Source organism: Bos mutus, chromosome 23 (assembly GCF_027580195.1).
Source record: "Bos mutus isolate GX-2022 chromosome 23, NWIPB_WYAK_1.1, whole genome shotgun sequence".
Classification (NCBI taxonomy): Eukaryota; Metazoa; Chordata; class Mammalia; order Artiodactyla; family Bovidae; genus Bos; species Bos mutus.
In genome coordinates, this window is record NC_091639.1 from 32,011,892 (window position 1) to 32,035,974 (window position 24,083).

The 24,083-nt window shown below is 38.1% G+C and overlaps 1 protein-coding gene across 1 annotated transcript in view; it reads right to left on the reverse strand.

Annotated features, from left to right (window-relative positions):
• Positions 1–4,176: 4,176 nt before the first annotated feature.
• CDC5L (cell division cycle 5 like) overlaps positions 4,177–24,083 on the reverse strand; it is a 43,266-nt gene continuing 23,359 nt past the window's right edge. The window contains exons 13-16 of the mRNA XM_005900080.3: positions 23,694–23,936; positions 20,906–21,103; positions 8,137–8,349; positions 4,177–7,394 (exon numbers count right to left, since the gene is read on the reverse strand). Of these exons, the coding sequence (XP_005900142.2) occupies positions 7,290–7,394; positions 8,137–8,349; positions 20,906–21,103; positions 23,694–23,936 (759 nt within the window). The 3' untranslated portion in view covers positions 4,177–7,289. The remainder of the gene's footprint in view (positions 7,395–8,136; positions 8,350–20,905; positions 21,104–23,693; positions 23,937–24,083) is intronic.

Consider the following 24,083-nt stretch of genomic DNA (forward strand, 5'->3'; position numbering starts at 1 on the left):
GTAGTAAGTTATTGTCCACGGCATTCTCCAGGCAAGAATACTGGAGTGGCTTGCCATGCCCTCCTCCAGAGGATCTTCCCGACCCAGGGCTTGAAATCTGTCTTTCCTGGATTGGCAGGCAGGTTCTTTACCACTAGCACCACCTGGGAAGCCCCATAATGTTACTGTACTCCTCCCCTACGCCCCCATACCCAAAGGAAAAAAATCTTGCCTTGAAACAGACTCTTGAAACATTTCAGTTCAGTTCAGTTGCTCAGTCCTGTTCAACTCTTTGCAACCCCATGAATCGCAGCACATCAGGCCTCCCTGTCCATCACCAACTCCCGGAGTTCACTCAAACTCATGTCCATCGAGTCAGTGATGCCATCCAGCCATCTCATCCTCTGTCGTCCCCTTCTCCTCCTGCCCCCAATGCCTCCCAGCATCAGAGTCTTTTCCAATGAGTCAACTCTTCGCATGAGGTGGCCAAAGTATCGGAGTTTCAGCTTCAGCATCAGTCCTTCCAAAGAACACCCAGGGCTGATTTCCTTTAGGATGGACTGGTTGGATCTCCTTGCAGTCCAAGGGACTCTCAAGAGTCTTCTCCAACACCACAGTTCAAAAGCATCAATTCTTCGGCATTTAGGCCTATCTTAACAATAGTAACACATCAATCATTGAGGTTGCCAATTTGTCTTTAAACTTTTACTGTCTCACTCACCCACTACCCCATTGGGCAAAACGCCTCCCAATTTCAGCCGTCAATCTCAGATTGATCCACCATTCATTCCTTGAATACCTGGTTGGCTACTTTGGGGTTCTCCTGTTCTTAGGTCTGTCAGATGCCCCACTGCCTCCCTTTTATTTTCCCTGCACAGACACAAAGCAAACAGGTCATTTGCCTCCTGGTGGTTTAACTCCACCCACTCACAGTCTGGAGTCCATTGGGATAGCTTGTCATCTCGTCATATTGAAAGTGTTATCCAGAGGCTTGGGGCTGCTACATTTTTATGTGGAGAGTAAAACAATTCAAAAATATAAAAAATAATCCACCATTCCAGAATGTGATATTCTAAACACATGCATCTATTACCGATAAAAACAAAAATTTTAAGGATAGAGTATTGTCTGAACTCCTCTCTTGGCTTCATTTCCGGGTGCAAATGTAGAGTTCAGTTCAGTCGTGCCCAATTCTTTGTGACCCCATGGACTGCAGCACGCCAGGCTTCCCTGTCCATTACCAACTCCCAGAGCTTGCTCAAACTCACGTCCATCGAGTCAGTGATGCCATCCAACCAACTCATCCTCTGTTGTCCCGTTCTCCTCCTGCCTTCAGGCCTGCCCAGGATCAGGGTCTTTATCAATGAGTCAGTTCTTCACATCAGGTGGCCAAAGTATTGGAGCTTCAGCTTCAGCATCAGTCCTTGTAATGAATTTTTAGGACTGATTTCCTTTAGGACTGACTTGTTTGATCTCCTTGGACTCTCAAGTCCTCTCCAACACCACAGTTCAAAAGCATCAATTCTTCGGCACTCAGCTTTCTTTACGGTCCAACTCTCACATCCATACATGACTACGGGAAAAACCATAGCTTTGACTAGATGAACCTTTGTTGGCAAAATAATGTCTCTGCTTTTTAATATGCTGTCTAGGTTTGCAAATGTGGAGTAAAGAGGACAAAAAAGGATGCAGGAGTGAAGGAGGAAGAAGAAGGAATCAAGGTAACACTTCGAACAAATACCCTAAACCCAAGGGGCCAGGCAGAGATAAAAATCTTGGATTCAAATCTAAAGATTATCCATCAGGGACAAGAAGATGAAATAAAATAGCTCTGAATAGTGAAATAGGACACATACACGAGATTCCCCAGAGACATAAAGATGTTGTTAATGGAATTAAAAGTGGTTCAGACAACAGCTTCACTCTTTACTCAGCTGCTAAGATAAATACAGGCTTGAGTAGAAAAGCCTGAAAAACAATGGGCTATTGAGCCAGCTCCAAATCCACCCGTTTGCACTGAGTGTGACACTGGAGTTGCGGCCTATGAACATTCCTCCTTCAGCAGCGACACCGGCGGGGCGCTGGAAGTGCAAGTGGCTTCACCCCGGTTCTGCTGCTTTTCCTCCTTGTTCCTATCATTGTCAGCATGTGGCTTTCTTGCCAGCAGGAGGCTTCTTGGCCAGTGGCACACACTCTCCAGAATTCAGCCAGCCACTCAAGAGGCAGCCTCGCTCCAATCATCACAGGCATCCCAGCAAGTGACTTCCTAGCGAGTTTCCCCAACACCCTGCCTGCCATTTTAAACTGTGGCACTTCAAGCAAATTTCTCTACCCAGTGAGCCACACCACACTGTCTTCTGAATCTCAGCTTTGGGGGAGGAGGGAAAGGGCTCTTTCACAAGTCTGTTCCTTCCTCGGGGGCTCTCTCAGTCTACCAGTAATGGCTGCTCCCTACATCTGCTATTCAGGGATTCTTTAGAGATATCAGCCTCTCTTAGTGGGTAATCCCATTAGCTGTGCTGCAGGCTGTGTTCAGTCGTGTCAACTCTTTGCAACCCCATGGACTGGAGCCTGCTAGGCTTCTCCATCCATGGGACGTTCTAGGCAAAAATACTGAAGTGGACAGCCCTTTCCTCCTCCAGGGGATCTTCTCAACCCAGGGACTGAGCCCACGTCTCCTGCATTGGCAGGTGGATTCTTCACCACTGAGCCACCTGTAGTTAATAATTCTTCACATTGAATGTTCCCTGTTCAAATTATTGGTATTTCAAATTACTGGTATTTCCTTCTTCTGAATGATCCTGAACCTTAAATGATAACACAATCATCAGTAAAATTTACAAGAGGATGTAAATTCTTTTTCTTTTTTTTTGGAGGATATATATTTTTTAAATTGCTAAGAAAATTAAAACCAGGAAATTACAGCTCATTTAGGAAATTAAAGGAATCAGTGAGAAAGCACAAAATAGGATCACAGAACACCCAAGTCAGTAACTAACATAAAAGCAAATGGATTAGATTTCCTATTAAAATGCAGAGACTCTACAAATGAGTTGAAATATAAAATCCAATAAGACACGTTGTTTAAGACACAACTAGAAATTATATGAAAGCTAAATGTAAGAGGATAGGTAACAATTTATCAAGCAAATATAAGCAAAGAGGATAAATATTCTAATATCAAAGAAAGTAAAAGTCGAGACAAAAAGCTTAAGTAGGACACAAAGAATAACATTAGTAAGTCTTCCCTATGAATTGTACCTAACAGACACAGGTATTTATATACTAAGTAACAGTTATCAAAATACACAAAGCAAAAGCTAGACAAGACGAAACAGAGAAATAACTGTAATAGGAGACTCTAAGACAATATTATTAGTCTATGGTAGTTTATTAAAAAAATAAGAAAATGAAAATTGACTTAAAGTAGTTGAACAGATACACATTCACCTCTGTCACACACAAATTGAATAAACTTTCATTCAAGACACCCACAGAACACTCTTCAAAAATGCTAGGCCCCAAGTCTCAATAAATTCTTTAAAAATGAAACCAAATAAGCCATATTTACTGTCAAGGTAAATATTCTACAAGTAGCAAAAAAAAATTTTTTTTTTTTTTTAAAAGGCAAATCACATAGAAATTTTAAAATACTCTTAGCTATTAAACCAAAACACAAAGATAAACTACTTAGAAAGCAAAACACATAATTATAGCTGGGATGTGAACATACTTGAAATTGGAGATAAGGAAAAGCTTTGAACATATTCAACTGTATATAAACAAAAAAGTACCAGACTTAAAAAGTTACAGGGAAAAAAATCTAGAGCAAACAAAGGAAATAATAAACACAAAATGAGAAAGTAATACATTTTAAAACAAAGTCATAATTGATAAACAAATCCAGTTTTCTTTTTTAAGAGAAAAAAGATACCTTTAGAAAGTCTAATCAAGGAAAAGAAAATGGTAGAACTAAGAAAAGATAAATTTCTTACAAGTATCAAGTTTAATAGAAAAGAGACTTTTTTATTCTCTATTAAAAGTATCGAATGTGTTAAATTTCAACAAAATGAAAAGTTTTCTGGGAAAGTATAAAATACTTAAATTTAGTAGATTAATAAATGCAAAAGAAGAAATACATTTTAAAACAAAAAACTTTTTTAATTTTAAAAACATACTAATAGCCACAAAAGAAACTGGAGTTATGAATAATTTATTTCCTAAAAAATGTCTGAACTCAAAAGTTTTATAAGCACAGTCCTTCAATTTTTCATGAAACAAATCACTCTCATGCTATAATGTAACAGCTTAATATACAGTAAAATATATACAGGTATCCTATTCACTTTATGGAGCTAGCAAAATGCCTAACTCAAAACCTAGACGCTAGCCCAAAAGCCCAAACTCTCATGTAAAAAGGCAATTTTCCTAAATAAAATATTAGCCAATCAAATTCTATAGTAGCAATAGGGCAGTCACATTTTAGAAGAAATGGATTCTGAAGGACATCCCATATTTCAACGCTAGTCTTCCCAGGGAAACTAATGTAAAGATAGAGGATGCATGGTTGGTGAGTGTAAGTCTACAATCACTGTAGTGTAATTTTTTTTCTTTGAGACTGCTTTTTCTTATCTCACCATTATTTCTAATATTTCAAAGAGGGCTCTCACTCATAGTGGTGGTTTCTTTTGGGTCTTCATCACTTTCATTTCTGTGCCAAAGTTACTGAAACTTGAACATGCTTTTGATCACTAGTTTTAACACCACCACCAAATGATCGCATGTTTAAGAGAATACAATAAAAGTGAATGTTAAAACAGCCACCCAACACTGCCCTCAGAGATGTTGGTAAAGAATCCCAGGCATTATGGGACAGTAACGAAAGACACCGGCGCGTCTGCTTACTATGAACAGCCAAGGCTGCACTGCTAAGGGCCAAAACCATGAGCAGCCGACAGAGCTGAACTGCCAGCTTCGAAATGATGCAATTCTTGGTCACTTTTTAGGGTACAAGTACGTGCATTACTTCAAATTTTGAGAACAAAGTAACTATTATTTGATCAGTTATTTTTAAACCATGTAACTCAAGCTCACGTAAGAAGTAAACTAATCTTTAAAAAAAAAATCTTCTTTACTTAACTGACCTAAGTCCAGGAGTTCAAAGATGGTTAGAAAATCTATCAAAGCATCATCAACAAATCAAATGGAAAAAAAAACTCAACTGTATGATCTTAAGAGATACCTAAAATGTGTATTTGACAAAATTTCAGAGCTATTTCTAATTCTTTAAAATCTAAAAAGAGGGTGTTTCCTTTCTAAAGAAAATAATATCTGACTCAAAACAGCCAACCTAAAGGTAAAACACCATGGACATACCCATTAAAACCAGAAATATAATGTCTACCACCACCATCATCATGATTATTGAACATTTCAGCCACCAAAACGTGCAATAAAAATTAGAACTATTAGAAGAAACAACATTATCATTATCCATAGAAGATGTCAAAATATTTCCTAAAACAAAACGTGAAGTTCTTGAAAAAAGCACTAGAATATGAGGTAACTAAAAAAAGTCAAAGAAGTGACTAGATATGAAGAAAATACAAATATATTTATAAAGACTACAGAATCATTACTGCTCAAATTCTTCCAACCTGTCTCCATCAGGACTGGCCCCACCCTAGTTTGAGTCCCTATTGTTGTTTGCCTGGATTACTGCACCAGGCTCCTATGTTTAACCAGCTTCCTTATCTCCAGCCTGGTGAGACATATCGTATATCCACAGAATAAACCTGATTGTGTCGTTCCTTTGCATAGAATCTTCTCCTAGCTTCTCATCACGGAGTAAGATCCAAGTTCCTTACCACTGCCTCCTGAGTGGCCCTATCCAGCCAGGTATCCCATACAAATGCCATTGTTAACACTCAAGTCTCACTGTCTTCCTTTCTGCTCCTCAAACACACCAAAGGCGCTTTGTGCGGGCGCTTCACTCTGCTGGTATCGCTCTTCCCTGGAACCTCACAAAGATGGCTCCTTTTAAGATGCCAAATACAGCTCATTTGATCTTCCTAGAGTAGCCACTCAGTCACTGTGTCCCGTCACCCTATTTTAACTCTCTCCATTGAATCTAAAGTTCATGATTTGATACTTGCCCGTTTGGTACTTATTGCCATTAACGTCACCTCTGTGAGAGCAAGAACTCTGTCTTAATAACACGTCATCTCTAAAAAAGTCCTGGTGTGTAAGAAGAGCATTCTTCTTCCCTGCATTTTCACTGTCAGTCATTCTCAATAGACTGTAAACTCCACAAAACCGGAAGGCTATCTCCAGGACTCAGACACTGGCTAGACAGTTAACAATATCTGATGAATGAATCCCTCATCTGCTCCCTTTAATCCCTAGCAGTCTAAGATTAAGCAAACTTTTTTGGTGAGTCCAAGATATCACTGGTTTATTTTGAACTTGTAGCCAAATAATGATTTCATATGAATTATTAGTTAGATCTTTCTACCTCTACACACTCCCCAAACTCTACACTTGTGTGATTGACTTGTTAAGATATACATTGAGCTTTAATAAAATTTGATAGTATGGTTGGAATTAATCTTTAAAATACCTTTGTCAAAAAAACTATTTACAAGACAATAACAAGTCAAGAAAAATTAAATCTTTTGAGTCCTAATCTAGTCCTTTCTGTGTAAGTAGCTGGACAGAGAAGAGACCTGCCGATAGTTATACTGGGGGAAAAAACAAAACTGAGGTATTAAAAAGTTAACCTTTCTTGTCAGTGTATAGAGAAATGATCATCCTATGCAAAAATGGTCAAAACTAATAAAGCCACAAAAGGACTGCCTCTTACGGATTTAAATTAAGACACTGGACTGCCATTTTTATTATCCAAGAGTTACTCCTTAATTATGACACATAGTATGTATCTGCTGCTTTGTGGGCACTCAAAGTATCTACTTCAAACAAAGGCTACATTCTCAATTGTTTATATTTTGTTTTTATTCAAGAGTTTACTCACAGGCAGCACTTTAAAATCAGGCTTTTAAAATTAAAGGTCAAAACTAAAAAAATTTGCAAATAAGACACTGCTAAAAGAATGATCGTCTTAATAATTTAAACCCTAAAATGTCCTGTGGAGTTAAAGTTTTTACACATAAATGCATAAGATTGGTATCATTTAAAATAAACAATCAAAAAACCACAGATGGTGGGCAAATTTGTCAATGAAGATAAACAGCAGTTTCAGCCTTCCAGGGTCTGAACACCAGCAATTAATTCAGCTTGTGAGAGAATATGCTTCAGAATTTGGCCTTTAAAGTCTCTTTTTCCAACAGCAAATCAGCATATCTATGCTGAAGTTCCTTTTCTCTTTCCTGCTGTCGCTGAACATCTTCTTTTAGACACTTGAAGAAATAAAAACATTAATTATTTCATAGGTAAGCGCACTGAAAATTAAAAATATCTTATGGTACTTTATAATCTTACAAACAGCTGAGTTAGGTCAACACTCTCAACAGTTAAGTATTCCCCAAAGAGAAATAAAAATAGCAACTACTTTTGCTAAAAAACCCAGTGCTGTGGCCACTCTTTGATTTGGTCATACATGTACCAGCATTTGTAAAATCTCTGCTATCTCAAATAAATAAGCCATCACTGTCCTATAACACCCACCATGCACTTAAATAAGCCCTGGCTGCCATTTATCTGGGCATGGACTTTCATGCACATTTGGCAAATAAAGTTAAACCAAATCCGGCCAAAGGAATTTGATGCTTTGGGATGACTAGCCATATTATATTCTCAGCATTCTAAATTACAAAACAAAAAGACATCGGTTTAATTACCTCAGAGAGCTGTATGAATGGGATGCAATTAAGTTTCAGGGGGGGAAATCATAGGGTTACTTATTTCATAGTGTTTCTACATGGAAAACAAAAAATTAGTAAAGGAAAAGCCTCTGTATCCACAATGGCCTGGCCTATCCATCTACACACAGGTCACTCTAGATAAGTCAAAAATTGTAGGCTTTCGTTGAAAAAAAGCCAGACAATGTCACATGCAAACGATAGCCTCCACAGGCAGGGAAAAGAGGGAAACCCTGATTATTCTTCAGAGCTAAGTAGGGCTGCAAGGCAATAATGGTACCTCTAGCCTCCGGGGAATAGCAGAATCTTCATGTTTCTTGAGTTCTTCAAAAGTGCGTAACTCCAAGTAAGCCTGCTCAATCTGGTCCCATAAGTCATTCAACTGTTTCATGAGCCCCATCGCGCGAGACTGGTAACCCCCAAGCAGAATTTTCATCTTCTTTTCCATCTTCGCGGCTCTCTTGGCTTCTGTTGTCATGTGGCCCCTGTTTATCTGGGGGCCAGGGGGAGATCGTATCATGAGAAAAGCAGGCTCAATAACAGCACAAAAAAGGCACGACCGCTCATCTACTGCCTCAAAGCAAAAGTACAGCAGATGCGATCCCCATCTTATCACCTATGACATTTTTCACACAACCAGAGCAAAGCCACCTGGCCTTCCCAGGAGCTTGAAGGGCTACAGTCCATAGAGTTGCAAAGAGTCGGACATGACTGAAGCAACTTAGCATGCACACGGAGCAAAGAATCCTAAAATCTATATGGAACCATATATGCCAGACCCAGAATGCCAAAGCAATCCTGAGGATAAAGAACAAAGCAGGAGGCATGACCCTCTCAGACTTGGCAATATTAGAAAGCTACAATAACCAAAAGAGCACTGGTATTGGCACAAAAACACAAATGGATCAATGAAACAGAACAGAGAGCCCAGAAACAAGCCCAAACACCTACAGTTAACCTTCGACAAAGGTGGCAAGAATATACAATAAGGCAAAGACGGTCGCTTTGGCAAGCGGTCCTGGGAAAGTTGCACAGCCACAAGTAAGTCAGCCACAAGTAAGTTTTCTGAGTGAAATCAGAAAACACCCTCATGCCTTATACAAAAATAAGCTCGAAATAGCTTAAAAGACTTAAAGATAAGACATGATACCATAAAACTCCTAGAAGAGAACACAGGTAAAACACTCTCTGACATAAATCATACCAATGTTTTCTTAGGTCAGTCTCCCAAGGCAATAGAAACAAAAGCAAAAATAAGCAAATGGGACCAAATCAAACTTTTAAGCCTTTATAGAGCAAAAGAAACCATAAGCAAAATGAAAAGACAAACTAAGGACTGGGAGAAAATATTTGCAAATGATGTGACTGTCAAGGGCTTAATTTCCAAAATATGCAAGCGGCTCACATAACTTAATAGCAAAACAAATAAAAAATTAAAAAATAAGCAGAAGACCCAAACAGACATTTCTCCAAAACAGACTTACAGGTGGCTGAGGGGCACATAAAAACACTCATCATCACTAATTATTAAAGAAATGCAAATCAAACCTACAATGAGGTACCAGCTGGTCAAAATGGCCATCACTAAAATGTCTACAAATAACATGCTGAAGAGGGTGTGGAGGAAGAGAGCCCTCCTCCTACACTGTTCGTGGGAATGCACGCTGATGCAGCGCTATGGAAACAGGATGAAGGTTCTGCAAAAGCTGAACACAGAGGCGCCATGTGATCTAGCAACCCCACTCCCGGGCACACATCCGTGACAGAATCCGGATTCAAAAAGACACACGCACCCTTACGCTCACAGCAGCACGATGCACAGCAACCAAGACGTGGGAGCAACCCAAATGTCCACTGACACATCAACGGATAAGACAATATCGTACATCTGTATCTATACACACACACACACACACACGACGCAGTACCCCTCAGCCACTAAAGAGTGAAATGATGCCATCTGCAGCAACATGCACGGACCTAGAGACTATCACAGTGAGCAAAGAATACCGCTTTCATATGATCCCACTTTTAGGTGGAATCTAAAATATGACACACATGAACTTACCTATGAAAGAGAAACAGACTCACAGACATAAAGAACAGACGTGTGGCTGCCAAGGGGGAGGGGGTAGAAGAAGGACGGACTGGGAGTGTCGGGTTAGCAGATATGAAATACTATGTATAGAATGGACAAACAACAAGATCATACTCTATAGCACAGGGAGCTATATTCAATACCTGTTATAAACCACAATGGAAAAGGAAAAAAAAAAGTACATTATTCTTATACTTCAACTACCATAATACAAAATTAGGCTTAAGGAAGGGTTTCTCTTACACTTGAACAGTTTTACAGTTTAATCCCAAATAAGTCATTCATAATAACTTCACCCATGATCCAAACTCAAAGCAGGCTTGAATTTCACAGTATGGGGAAAACTAATTTCTACCTCCAAAAATAACTCCTGGTATCATTAATCCTGAGGCTGGCAGTTTTGGGGGCTGGCAGCGATATATCTCCACCATCTGTATCTCAAAAATGCACTTCTATATATTATACATCAAGCACATTTAAAATAACTGAATAATACTCAATTAATATACCACAGCTGTGATCAAAACAATCCCCTCAAAAGTACAAAATTACTAGATTATTTTTATAAAGTTATAATCGTAAACTTGGCATAAAACCCATAAAGGAGAGAATATCACATTTGGCAACAACAACAAAAATGTTTTTAACTTTTGAGGAGCAAAAAGACTCCATAAAATTAAGAGAAATAACAATTTTCCTATTAAATATGTACAGTGAGCACAAGTGAGTTGCCTCTCAGATGATTCTAAAATTAGGTGAAAAAAATTTTTAATATATACATTCAAAAAGAACTGGAGAGGGACACTTAGCAGAAGGTTTCAACAAAATTCTAGAGCTGCTACAAGAAAGCCTCAGTTTAGAGGGTACAAGGAAAAGTTGAGAGGCAGCAGGCTGTGACGCAGAATTCCATCAGTATAACGCCTTCTCTGGGTGTACATTCTACATCCAACAATGTCCTCACTTCACCATGATCTGCAAACACTTGTTTCCAACAAACAACACTTGTAACTGTGAGGTCAAAGCCTCAGGAATAATTATTAAATCTGTATAAATTTCTTTGTGTCCATTTCTCCTTGCAACTTCTTTCCTCTCTCCTACCACCCTCCAAACTGATTCCATCAAGTGACTTCTAAAAGCAATCAAAGCCAAGTAGTTTCCGGATAACATATACCCAAATGACACTCTGTAATTCACAATAATATAATTGAGAGTGCCCTGTAACAAGGGAGACAGTGTGACAATTTTTTTTCTGAAATACTAAATGTGAGGGTGGGAGGCGGTAAATAAGTAGAAGTGGTACCATGGGAAAACACTGTCAAATAGACAACACTGATTAGAAAATTGTTCATAGGATGTTTCCTTCAATACTTAGAAACGATATAATCACCAAAACAAATATATAGCTTTCCATTAAACATTCACTTCAAAGCATTACGTCTGATATAAAAATAAACATGTCAATCTCAATGCTTTCTTTTTTTTTAGAATATGTAAGAAGAGCAAAAAATGCCATGTTCCCCAAAATATAAAGTACACTTCTACTGGAAAAGTAGTACTTCATACCTATCCATCTCCAGGTTACTTTATTGAAGCCAAAGTCAAATAAGCCCAGGGCACAGGGGGTGGCAGGGAAGGGACATGTTTTATGTGTCCCTTAAGAATATGAGATGGATCGAAAATTAACATAAAGCTTATTTAAAGCCATTCCTATCTTCAACATTTTATAAAAGTTAAAATAAGCTTTTATTCCTCTGCAATGCACTTAAAGACTAAATCCATTAATAAATAATGTCCTTTATAAAAGAGCCATTTTCCTCAAACAGATAAACAAATTAAAGTGAGTTCCACAGCAAAGATACATCTACTAAGAGTCAGGAAATACTGGAACAAGTCAGTAGTGCCGTGGAGTGAAGTGAGTCACTCAGCTGTTTTGAGTTAATGTAGGTTATTTAACCTCTGTATTTCCACTTCTCCATCAATAAAATGGCAGTTATCACTAAAAGTTACTATATAAAGTACAGAAAAGCCGTTAGCCACCCAGTAATATCTGGCACAAAGCAAGCAGTCAACAAATGTTAGCTCTGATTCCAATTATTATAGGTACTAAGAGGTTAACCATTTTGCTCTCCTCTCTAATGGACCAAGGGACTATGGATGACAGTTTAAAACCCTCTTTTAAATTTCAACTTTAATTTTAAAAATGACAGAGATCTCTTCCTGGAAATAAAGCAAGGAAAAGACAGCTGTTTCTTAAGTGAGCAGTCTGCCTCTTTAGGACCACCACACCAAGTAACAGGTACTAGAGTACATCTTTTTAAGCCAATGCTCTTCAACCCCAGCTAAACTTAAAAGGGGCTTCCCTGATAGCTCTGCTGGTTAAGAATCTGCTGACAATGCAGGAGACCCCAGTTCAATTCCTGGGCCAGGAAGATCCCCTGGGGAAGGGATAGGCTACCCACTCCAGTATTCTTGGGCTTCCCGGGTGGCTCAGCTGGTGAAGAATCAGCCTACAAAGCGGGAGACCTGGGTTTGATCCCTGGGTTGGGAAGATCCCCTAAAGAAGGGAAAGACTACCCACTCCAGTATTCGGACCTGGACAATTCCATGGACTGTATAATCCACACGATTGCAGAGCCAGACATGACTGAGTGACATATGTATGTATGTAAATTTAAGAAGTTAACTGTAGAGTTTTAAAAATCTATCACTGCAGAGACTCTTATTTATATGGTCTCAGACTACTGTATTTTTAAAGCCCCTAGATGGCAGGAGGCAATCAGGATGGAGAATTCTGTTTCAGCCAATGTCATTACTGAAGCTAGGTGTCAGCTGTTTTCTCTTAGCTAGGCCTACCAAAATGTCCTCATTTCCAATAATAAGTGAACTAAATCCATAAGTTAGTTGCAGCAAGTTCCTGATACTATAATTCAGTGTGTTCCAAACATAGCAACATTAGACACTCCAGTCACATGTGGATTCAAATACACATTCCAAAAACCTTAACAGCAAAGAATTTCAAATTAATATATGCAGTGCTTTTTAAAAAAATTAGTCACACAAATTATCATTTTCATCGGCTAAGATAATTCAATTAGCTATACACTGCACGCCATGGAAATTCAATTTCCAATTTGGTGTAACAACATAACACTTAGGCTCAGAAAGTGTTTAATTAGTCATCAAGGCACATTTAGTATGACTTACATCTGGGAATTACCTCACCTCACACAGTTGAGTCATTTATTATTCCCAAAATACCAAAGATTTTAAAACTGCAAAGCTTCCATTTAATGTGAACAATTTTATTTAATTTAGCTCAAACTTTATTAAAGTCTTCTGGCTCAAATACTGTGCTAAGATTTCAAGCAAATATGGAAATAAATTATACAAAAAATTAAAGTACAGAAAAAAAAATTTAGTCAATTAACTATATGAAAGTGTCAGTCGCATCAGTTTGCAGCCCTATGGACTGTACCCTTCAGGCTCCTTTGTCCATGGAATTCTCCAGGCAAAAATGCTGGAGTGGGTAGCCATTCCTTTCTCCAGGGATCTTCCTGACCCAGAGATGGAACCCGGGTCTCCTGCAGTGCATGCAGATTCTTTACTGTCTGAGCCACCATGGAAACCCCAAATAATTATATGTTAGTACAAAAATATAAAGAAGAAATATATAAAGTATATGTAAATATACCTTAAATGTAAAGAAAGGAATATAGCTTTTAATATTCAATTCTAGCTTATCTTACATCTGCCATCTGATCATTAAAATGTAAAGGATGATATCCACATATCATAAAATGCTCGACCTATGACTGCTCAATACATTTTAGGAGGGGAAAAAAACTAACCTATAAAGTCTGGCCTTTTTCTAGCCAGTAAATCTCAAGCATGAACCACACACGCATACATGGAACACATCTACCTTGAATCAGCCCCAGCTCCCTCACCCCACACTCATACACAGAAACAACATTAAAGTCCAACAGAGCATAAAAACTTTTTTAAAAATTACACAGAATCAAGAAGAACCAGGCTCTGACTTAACCAGATTAATATTTTAAGCCCTTTTAAAAAATACAACTAAGCGCTAGCAACTGCCCTGAAGGACAACTTATTTTCAACAGAAAAGTACTGGTTCAGGGAGCTTATATTACTTCCTATAGGTGATTTACCAAAAGTTCTTCCAAAATCTGATTTCAAACCACTGCATTTACAGTTCATTTACCAAAAGTTGTCAAAAGTTTTTTTTCAAATCCTTAACTGCACTTAGAGACATACTTTAAAGTCTTCTTAAAACAACTAACAAACTTAGTAACGGAATTAGGATTAAATGCTTTGTTCACTTGTCACCAGACAAGCCTCCCAAATATGGTTATAATGGAAGTTTGTGCTTAAATATGTATCAGCACAAAATTTCTAATGATTTTACATAAAGTTCACTATAACTATTAGCATTTTAAAGTAAGACAACACTGGATATAATTAAAGCTGACTACATCCAAAATGAAAGTGTAAAATTCAATTCAAGAAGAGATGAATGAATATCTATCTACATATAAATGTATAGGGGGACCAAGCTGACGAATTTCATGCATCATAATTCTGTTTTACGATATGATGTCTGGAATTTGTTTCAAACAGCGGGGAAGGGGAAATGACATGAAATAAGAGTGGCTACGAGCTGATGGCTGTCACAGCTGGGTGACGACACACTAGGACTCATTACTCCAGTCTACTTGAGGGTGTATTTAAAAATTCCCATAATAAAAGTTTTTTTAAAATTCAGTGTCTACTCCAAAGGATAACTATTTTGTTAAGACTATACACCACAAACCATGAAACATCAATATAATGTAAACATTAAAATGTAAAAGTATGTCAACTGTCTCAACATGCCAAAATGTACAAATGAAATGTTAAAATCCAGTTATGTAAAATTCATTTCTACGAAACAAAATCTGAGCCTTTAAGTATTATTCAAATCTCTCTCCTAAAATTGACCCATGTCTCGTATTTCAGACATTCATCAAAATTTAAACAGCAAAAACTTAGCCACCGTCTTACTCAAGGTAGTTACTTCTTGGTACCTTACACTATCAAATCTAATTAAGCTAACACCAAGAGTGATAATGAGCCACTTTGCCTGGTGGCTCAGCAGTAAAGAATCCACCTGCCATGCAGGAGACCTGGGTTCAGTCCCTGTCAGGAAGATCCCCTGGAGGACATGGCAACCCACTCCAGTGTTCCTGCCTGAGAAATCCATGGACAGAGCAGCCTTGTGGGCTACAGTCCATGAGGTCACAAAAGAGTCCGACACAAGGTAGCGACTGAAAAAGAGTGATGATATGAACCTGAGAGACCTGGGAGAGGATTCCTATCCAGTAAAACTTACCAACTGTAAGGCACACACTATCTTATTTCATCTTACATTATTTCAAGCTCTCACTTCCATGAGATAAAAACTACCACCCAAATTTTACAAGTAAGAAACATCTGAGACTCAGAGACGTTAAGTAACTTGCCCTAGGCTACACACACAGTCACCAAGAGATGAAGTTCTGCCACTGCGTCTACTTGGAGTCCAACACTAGGGCACACTGCAGCTCAGCCAGATGTCCTCCCGGCCTCAGCCCGTGACATGCAAACTTGCCTGAAGAAATTCAAGCTGCGGCGCTGGATGGCTTAATGCCACCAGACAGTTCACTGAAAAATCATTCCAGACACACACAAACAAGATCTCAATTAATGAACTTGCCCATCACTCCTTCCCTGATTTAGGCATTAACCTGTACGTAGCTACTTGTAAGAATTTTATTTGACACTGGAAAAAAGCTTTCAATTTCCCCAGCTTACATTTTTTAATTCCAAGTTCTTTTATTCTTAACAAGCTACAAAACTATAGGAAAAACATCTCTCAGAAGAATTTTATGGGAAAAAAAAAGTTTATTTTAACAACTTTTTGAGAAGCTGGGCAGAATATAACTAGAATTATCAGAGACTTCACCAAAGCTAATCTTTTGCCACAGGCTTTGAAAGAGTACAAGTGATCAGGGTTTTCTTTTGTTTTGTTGAATGGTACTTATAATATACTATTAAACAAATGGAGTAGTACATGGTGATCCCAATTTAGTTTTAAAGACCTTTATCCACACACTGATATGTGTGGCTGTACATATATTAAATCTTTTTCTATCATATTTAATCTTATATATACACATCCCAAGATGTTTAATGTGATTACACTTGAATGGTAGGCTTTTCTATTTTTTTTAATTTAAAATTTTCTACAAACTACTGGTATTATTTTTAGAAAAAACGCCTACAAATGTTATTTTTTAAATGCATAGAAGAGAAACTGTCTAAAAAAGACTGGCCAGAGACCAATGGAAAACTGATGGTCCCCAGGAGATGAATCAGTGGAACCGTAAGTGTTTCCTCGGGTCATTACAAAAGGGAGCTGTATGGGACTTATAAAAGTGTAATTGTTACTCTCAAACTCACTAAGTTTGTTAAAGTTACTAAGCTTAAGTAATTCCAAAATAAACACATTATCCTTGGGTCTCCAATACTGTCCTCAGTTAAAGTCTGTTACAGTGAGGTTCAGAAACATTAAGAGCATCCCTCACTGAAATTCTTGCTCGGGGACCCAGATAATAACCTTATACCCCTGGAAAAACAGGTTTCAGAATACCTAAAATAAATATAAAGTTAACGGCAGCTCCACTTCCTAGTCAACATGATCCTATAGTAGTAAAGATGTGATTCAACCATCGAAATGTTTGCAAACAAGAGCCCATGAGTGATACTCCTTTAATCTCTATACTGCTCATTAGCATTGTTTTAGCAGTGAGCCATCTCAATATTGATGAGATGCAGGTCCAATTAAGTGATTATTAGCCAGCATCTATCAGTTAGCAACCATCAGACTGCCTCCCTAAAAAGCAAGCTAAAGCAATAAGGCAAAACCTTACTAGACGCAGTTCCAAGAACAGAAAAGTACCAATAATACAATGCCAAGAGCATTTTACTTTTGCATAAGTTAGGAAATGAAACCCAACAACTACAAGAAACAAATTCAACTTAACGCTGAGGAATAACGAAAGCAACACTGTTGTTATCACAAGAGATCTCTGGTCTAGCTTCCAGAGTTGCTACTAGAAACAACCAAGAAATCTGTTAATGCCTTTAAGGGTGATGGCAGAGAGCAGAACTTGAGAACTGAGAATGTTCCAAGTACTGAGGACTTCTCGCCTGTCACCGCACACCACCCCACACATACCCTCCCACCCACACAAGAGCCCAAGTGTAAACCTGCTGAGATACAACAACATACCATCCCTCCACCCTCAAGTGCACACCAACTTAATCCTTACCCTAGGTTTTAAGGGAAGTTTTATCTTGTGTAAAAATAAATGATGATCACTGAGAAAACAGGATCCATCGTGCAGCTAATTTTGCTGAAATATAACCATCCAAAAAAGTCAGGGGTCCCCAAATGAGTTCTACAAACACACTGAGAAGGATTTTAAATGTGTTATCTGTGTTCTTTAAGTTACTTTATTTCCAAGAAGTCAATGTCACACGGTATTTCTTGACTAAATTGGCTGTGCCAGTAAAACACAGGGAGAAGTATTACTTCTGGACCTAGTTCCCACCTCTAAGGAAAGCCTTTCCATTTTTACAGCTAACATGACAAAATCTACTTTTCAGCCAAACTTCCTCAACACAGCAGTTTAGATACAATTTCAAATACTATTAAATTTAATGGCAGGCCTAAATTCAGACTTCTCATTTCACTTTTGCACCTACTGGAAATTATTTCACTCAAAATAATTATGTCTTCAGACGATTTCCTATTTCCACTTAAAGTGGAAACAAATTAGAACACTTCAAATTCTATTTGCACTTCCCAAATACAGTAATGACTCATTTATCTGGCATCATCGGAAAAGAAGGTTCTCCACGTTAGGTGTTTTCCAGATAAATGAAGTCTGGAGGAGCAGAAAGCTCATCCGCCTGAGTCCCTGCTGTGTCCCCAGGGCCTAGAGCAGGGGCTGGTCACAGCTGATGCTCAGTAACACACTGAATGTGTGATTAAATAAAGGCCTACGGTTTCAACCATTTGATGAAAATTCTTCTACAATGGCCATCCTTCTTTTTCTGTTTTATAAAAACATGACACTGAACAGAAATTAAGTTTTTCTTATTAATTGGAGTATCCTCATGAACGGCAAACATGCTACACTCCTACCTAAGACACCTATAATGCCCTCAGAAGCTATTCAAATAACATGGCCTTTTGCCACCATATTTAAATGGCCTCAACATGCTGTGTTTTCATAACTTTTCCTTTCCTGATATTAGCCGTCACTTCTGCTTGCAGGTGCTGCCACTGTTTACACACAGATGTCTGGTAAGGTTCCAAAATTAATTCTATCTCCTAAGCAGAATAAAGTATGTGGACTTGGTTAGTCTTTCCCACTTGCTTCTGACCTGTGACTATCTTCTGATTCTATTTACTTAAAGGACTCCTTGTACCAGCCAAAACATTCTACATAAAACCTGAGATGGTTCTAACTAGTTTTAAATGAGAATCCTAAGGATTTTAATTTAAGTTCTAAGTTTCAAATACTAATCATGAGTAATGGCTTGAAGACTAGCTCCAAAATAAACCTCAGGGCATATTTTTTTAATCCATTTAGGAGACACCAAGCACGACAAAGCTGGATTTCATCTTGCTTGATACGGTGTGATGGGGCCCTAATTTAGATTCACTGTTCCAGAGCTCACGCAGCAGAACTCAAGCACACTGGCAGTCGGGAACTGTGCTCAGTACAGCACGGCACGTCTCCCTGAACCTAAGAGTGCACGGATAATTTCAGTACAGCCTTAAGTTTATATAATACAACTAGAGTTCCTTCCCCACAACAAACTCTGAATAATGTTTATAATTTAGCAATCAACTGAAATGATGAAAGAATTACCACAATTGAAATAAAATATTTATGTATTTCAAATCAGGAGAACTGTGTCTTCAAAAACTCAAATAAGCTAAGACAAATCTAGTTCTGAATTAGGGATGGATACAAATAAAATGAGGGATTTGTTTATTTGTGTTTTTGAGTCTCTTTTCTTCTTTTTAAAGATTTAATGAACTTTCATTTGAAATAAGCAGAGTTTACTAAATTAAAGGATTTGATTACGTGTTCTTTAAAAGTAACTAGCTGAGTAAACATTAAAGCAAGTTATCCAGGAGTCAAGAAAAGAAAAATTACTTCAGACTGTTTTATGAATATTCTTCCAAAATCACCAATCCTTCAGCAAAAATAGTTCAACGGAAGATTTCGGTTCCTGGTACTGAACTGAACAAAGAGAACCACATGTTTCTAATGGTTGCTCATAAACGACCCAAATAAATCTCCAAAAGAACAGCAGTGGTTCTCTCTGTATTTTTCCCTTCAAAACTCACAAGACCAATTCAACATAGAAATAAAAATTACTGTACTTTATGGCACCACTCACTTTGTGACACATTTATTTGCTGTCATGAAAGTTAGTGCCTCAACAAAGTAAATGAGATTTGGGGGAAAAACTTTTTTTTATATTTTAAACAGCACAAAATGTCCTTACCATTTGAGCAATAAAGAGTTTGCCCACCTCAAATGAGATTTTCAAACCAAGTGAGAGACCTAAGCATTTATATATAAAGGTTACAAGGAAGCTTTCCAAATAGCTTTCCAATCAATTATGATGCTGACCTTAGAACAGAATTACACTGCTAACTACCACTTATCAGAAATGAAGCCTACACAACAGAAAATGTAACTTAAATTTAACCACTGATGTTCTTTTTACTTTCCCTGACTTGTGAGTTAAAACACGGAGCAACAGCACACCCTGCTGGAAGTCAGTAACACAGCTAGAGTAACCAGTAGCAATGGACTGTTAAAATTTTACCCAAGATGAAAATCACTTCAGGAAGAAACTCTGATTTCCCACCAAATGAGAAAAGAAGTTCACGAGCATTACCATTAGGTGCCTAGACATGTGACCTTAAAGGTAAAATTAAAAATTAACTAAAGTTTACTGCTTTTTCCAGCTCATTTCCCTAGCTCCACACAGCCCCAACCACTCCAAATGACTTCACTGTTTTTTATTTTAACCCTAAATAAAATATATTCAAATCTACTTTACTTATGGTAATCACGTAAGAGGAACTTGAAGCCACTTTCTGCACGTGACTGCCTGAAGCACCCCTTTATACTTCCCATCCCAAGATACCTTGGCCTCAGAAACACCCCTGAAGACCACCGTTAAGAATTCACAAGGCAGCCTAGCAGTCCATGAACCACAATTTACATACCACTGGCAAAATTCCTACACAGATTCTGGAATTCAAAACATGCAGACTATATTAAGAAACCACATGCTATGAAATTCCCATCGAGTACCTTTCAATGTTTTCACAGACGTGAAAAATCATGGAAGCCACTGTCTAGGTAATCCAGCTCAGCGCTCTCCCTGTAGCAAACTCACAGGAATCAGAGAGTGAGCAGAAAGGTACTGAAGTTTTTTAAGTGTGCCCTCTTGGTTACAGAAAGAAAGCTCCCTGGTCCACTGATCTCCCTCCTTAGAGAAAATTGCTATTTCAGCACGCATCTACACTGTTCTGAGCGACCAGTGTTCACTTTTTGGCTCCTTGCTCCCACGTGTAGAAGGTTCTGATTGACCTGTGGTCAACTTAGAGCTCTCTCTATCACAAAGCCCAGCCATCCTGAAAAACCAATGCAGATCAAACACTTCAGTGCAGTGCAGTTTTTCTCAAGAAATTCAAAAACAATTACATCTATTTTTCTGAAGTTGTATGAGTTTCATTCATCAGAGGTATGAGTTTGATTCATCATTTCAATCAAAGTACACATTTAAGGTTGAATATTAAAAGGATACCAACCTCAAGCCTCTTTTCCAGCGACTCAATTCTGTCCTTTTTGCTAGCCAGGTTGGCCCGGGTGTAGCGGCTCTGCCCGGGAAGATACAAAACTTGACTGTAGCACTCTTCCCACACCTGGTTATAAGCTTCACTTGAGAGTTCTCCGTGGCTCATACCTTGTTTGACCACTTCCATCTCCTGTACCAGAACATCCTGAGCCTGTCACAATAATAATTTCAGTAAGCTTGAGGACTAGAGAGAGACACTTGCCATCAATAGAAAGTTTTAAAAGACTGGTCTTTCCCTCCCTGGGCAAAAGCAATGAGCTTTGGTTGACTGACGGTTTTTTGGAAGGGGGTTATAAATATCTAAGTGAAACAAATTAAGAAGCCTAGAAGTCAATGCAGATTGATCTGAAGAGTCAAGCATCCATGTATTACGCCCAATAATATAAACATTCTTCACCTTCACTCATTAAAACAGCAGCTACCATTTCTCAGGCGTCTACTATGTGCCAGGAACTGGACTGAAAAGTTTTACCTATTTTATCTCCAAACAGCATACCACTCTTACAGAGCAGTCAACATTAACCTCACTGAAGTTCATGAAGCTCATTAAGGTCATTAACCTCATTACAGTTCACGAAGCAAAGGCTCAGAGAGGTTAAACAATTTGTTCAAAAACACAACACTAGGAAGCAGAAGAGACAGGCTCACACCCCAACCAAAGGTGACCAGTGCGTGGGGGTGCTCCTTCCGCTTACCACCAACCCCGACACTTCCGACTTCCCAGTGCAGTGAAGGGGAATTAGGCAGGGTTTTTTTTTTTGACACATGCCTTTTTTTTTTCATCTGAAAGAATGTCCCTGACATTACCAGAGAATAGGACTGGAAGCACAGATCAAATAATGACAGATCACAGACCAATTGCTGGTCACTAGAAAAGATTCGGTTTAAGATGATAGAATGAGGATGGAATTGGACAAGTGGAGTCCAATCACAGTTTTAGCATTTAAATAGCTATCTGAACTTGCTGAACTTCTGTGAGCCCGTTTCTCATCTGGAGAGGGGAGATAATACCTAACATGTTTGTTATGAGGATTAAGTGATACAGCAAGACACAAAGAGCCAGCCCAGCAGCAGACACACAGACTCCATCAGCATACCACATGAACTCTTTCCAGCCCTTTGCTTCATGGCTCATGAAAAACCAACAATTACTTTTTGTGCTTTATAGAAAGCTCTCAATCATTCCAGGAACATCAGAAAATAAACACAGACCAAAACATAAGAAAAATCAAGATAAATAACAAGCATATGAAAAAATTTAAACAAAAAAAAAAAGAGGTGGATCAAGTCTACAGAATATAAAGAATGGATCCTTTTAAATGATACCTCTTAGAGGAAATAATGGAAACAAACCAATTTTAACACACTTAATGACAACTGGGCTCTTTATTATCAGTGAAATGGTATTTAACTCTGAAACGGTACATGGTAAAAATTGACAAATTTAGCTCTTACAATGATTAGGAGAAAGTACAGCTAAGTTCCACTGAAACTGTGCCTAAAGAATCTGCTAAGTAAATAGGTGCTTCAAATTTTTCAGAACACAGGGGACTACAAACAGGTCATAAAATACAGGAGGATGAACTACTTTGTAATGGTTTCATATAAAATTCTAAAGCACTACTTACAATTATTTTCAAAGCATGCATTAGAATCTGTCCCTTACAGAACTTCTATTAGTAACAATGTGATCTTTGTTTCAGGTTTCCATATATACAATAAATTCAGGAAGCCTGATTTCCTCAAATCCATCTTCTCATATTTTCACTCTAACAAGAGGAAACTGTTCAAGCAATGAGGTCATTATCTCATTCTTAACAGAGGGTAGCTTCCATGGCACTTACTAGAAGACAGCAACTCAGTTACTCAGAAGCAAACTGAAACAGAAATCTAAACCCTTCTTCCTCTATTTTCTAAATATTCTATAATAGACATGTATCACTTATACAGTACGAAAAAGGGAAAGTAGGAAAGAGAGAAGGTGAGTACAAGAGGGAAAAGAGAAGAATCTGGTTTCCTCCTAAGTCCGCCCATTCTAATGGACAGGTACTTCACTGCCCCGCAGAATGAAAGACTAAAGAAGACTTCAGCAAAAGACCACTCCTCTTCCAACCATGACACCAACTCTCTTTTCCTGTATCACTGTACAGATTTCTAGGCACAATCACAGCTGTTTGCTCTGTCAAAGCAGAAAGAATAAAATGCATATGGAGGAAGAGGCAGGACAGACGTTATATCATACAGAAAACACTTCTTTATTTCCTTATCCACAAGGGCAGGGGGAAACCATGTCAGGGAAATACATGCAGTAAACGGTATTTCCTTTCTGTGAATGGATGAAAGGTTTAATCTGTAAATATTTTAATACATTCTTGTTTTTTCATAGTATTCTAGGTAAGTGAGGTTTAAGTATTAAAGGCAATCCCACCCTATTCAGAGACAGCAAAATTAAACCCAGAAAATGACAACTGTAGGAACGATAAATGAGGCACACACCCATGAGACAAAAACACCCTGTCATCAAAGCCAGTGTCTCTCTGATAAAGGTCTATCATTGAACATTGTGGAGAGGGGAGGGGAGAAGGGAGGATGTCTGCATAACATTTAACATGAAATTTCTCTCTTAACCATATATTTCTGTTGTTTATGAACATCCATATAGGAAAATATGTTCATGTTTGTCCATGATACACAGTATCTAACAAATACTTAAATCCTGAGACAAAAATACTCAATGATACCTTTTTCAGCTCTTCCTTGGAGAATTTTTCATAAGGGTTATGTTCCAGATAGGCAATGTGCTCTGCATTATTGGTACCAAATCCTACAGTTTTTCCTTTTTTATTTCCAGATGGCTCATAAGGGTGATGTAGAAGGTCATAATGAAGCATTGTGATCATTTCCTTTTTGATCAGTTCTTCACTTTTCTGTAAATCTGTTAGAGGTGGTTCTACATTTAACGGTCTTAGAATTGTTTCATTTACCTAAAATTTTAAAACAAGTACAATTATTAAACATAGTACTGCAACATACTACTATTACTACTTCTTCCAGCAATGAATTAAATACAAGCACACCTTGTTTTACTGTGCTTCCCGTAACTGCAATTTGCAGACAAGGTGTTTTTTTTC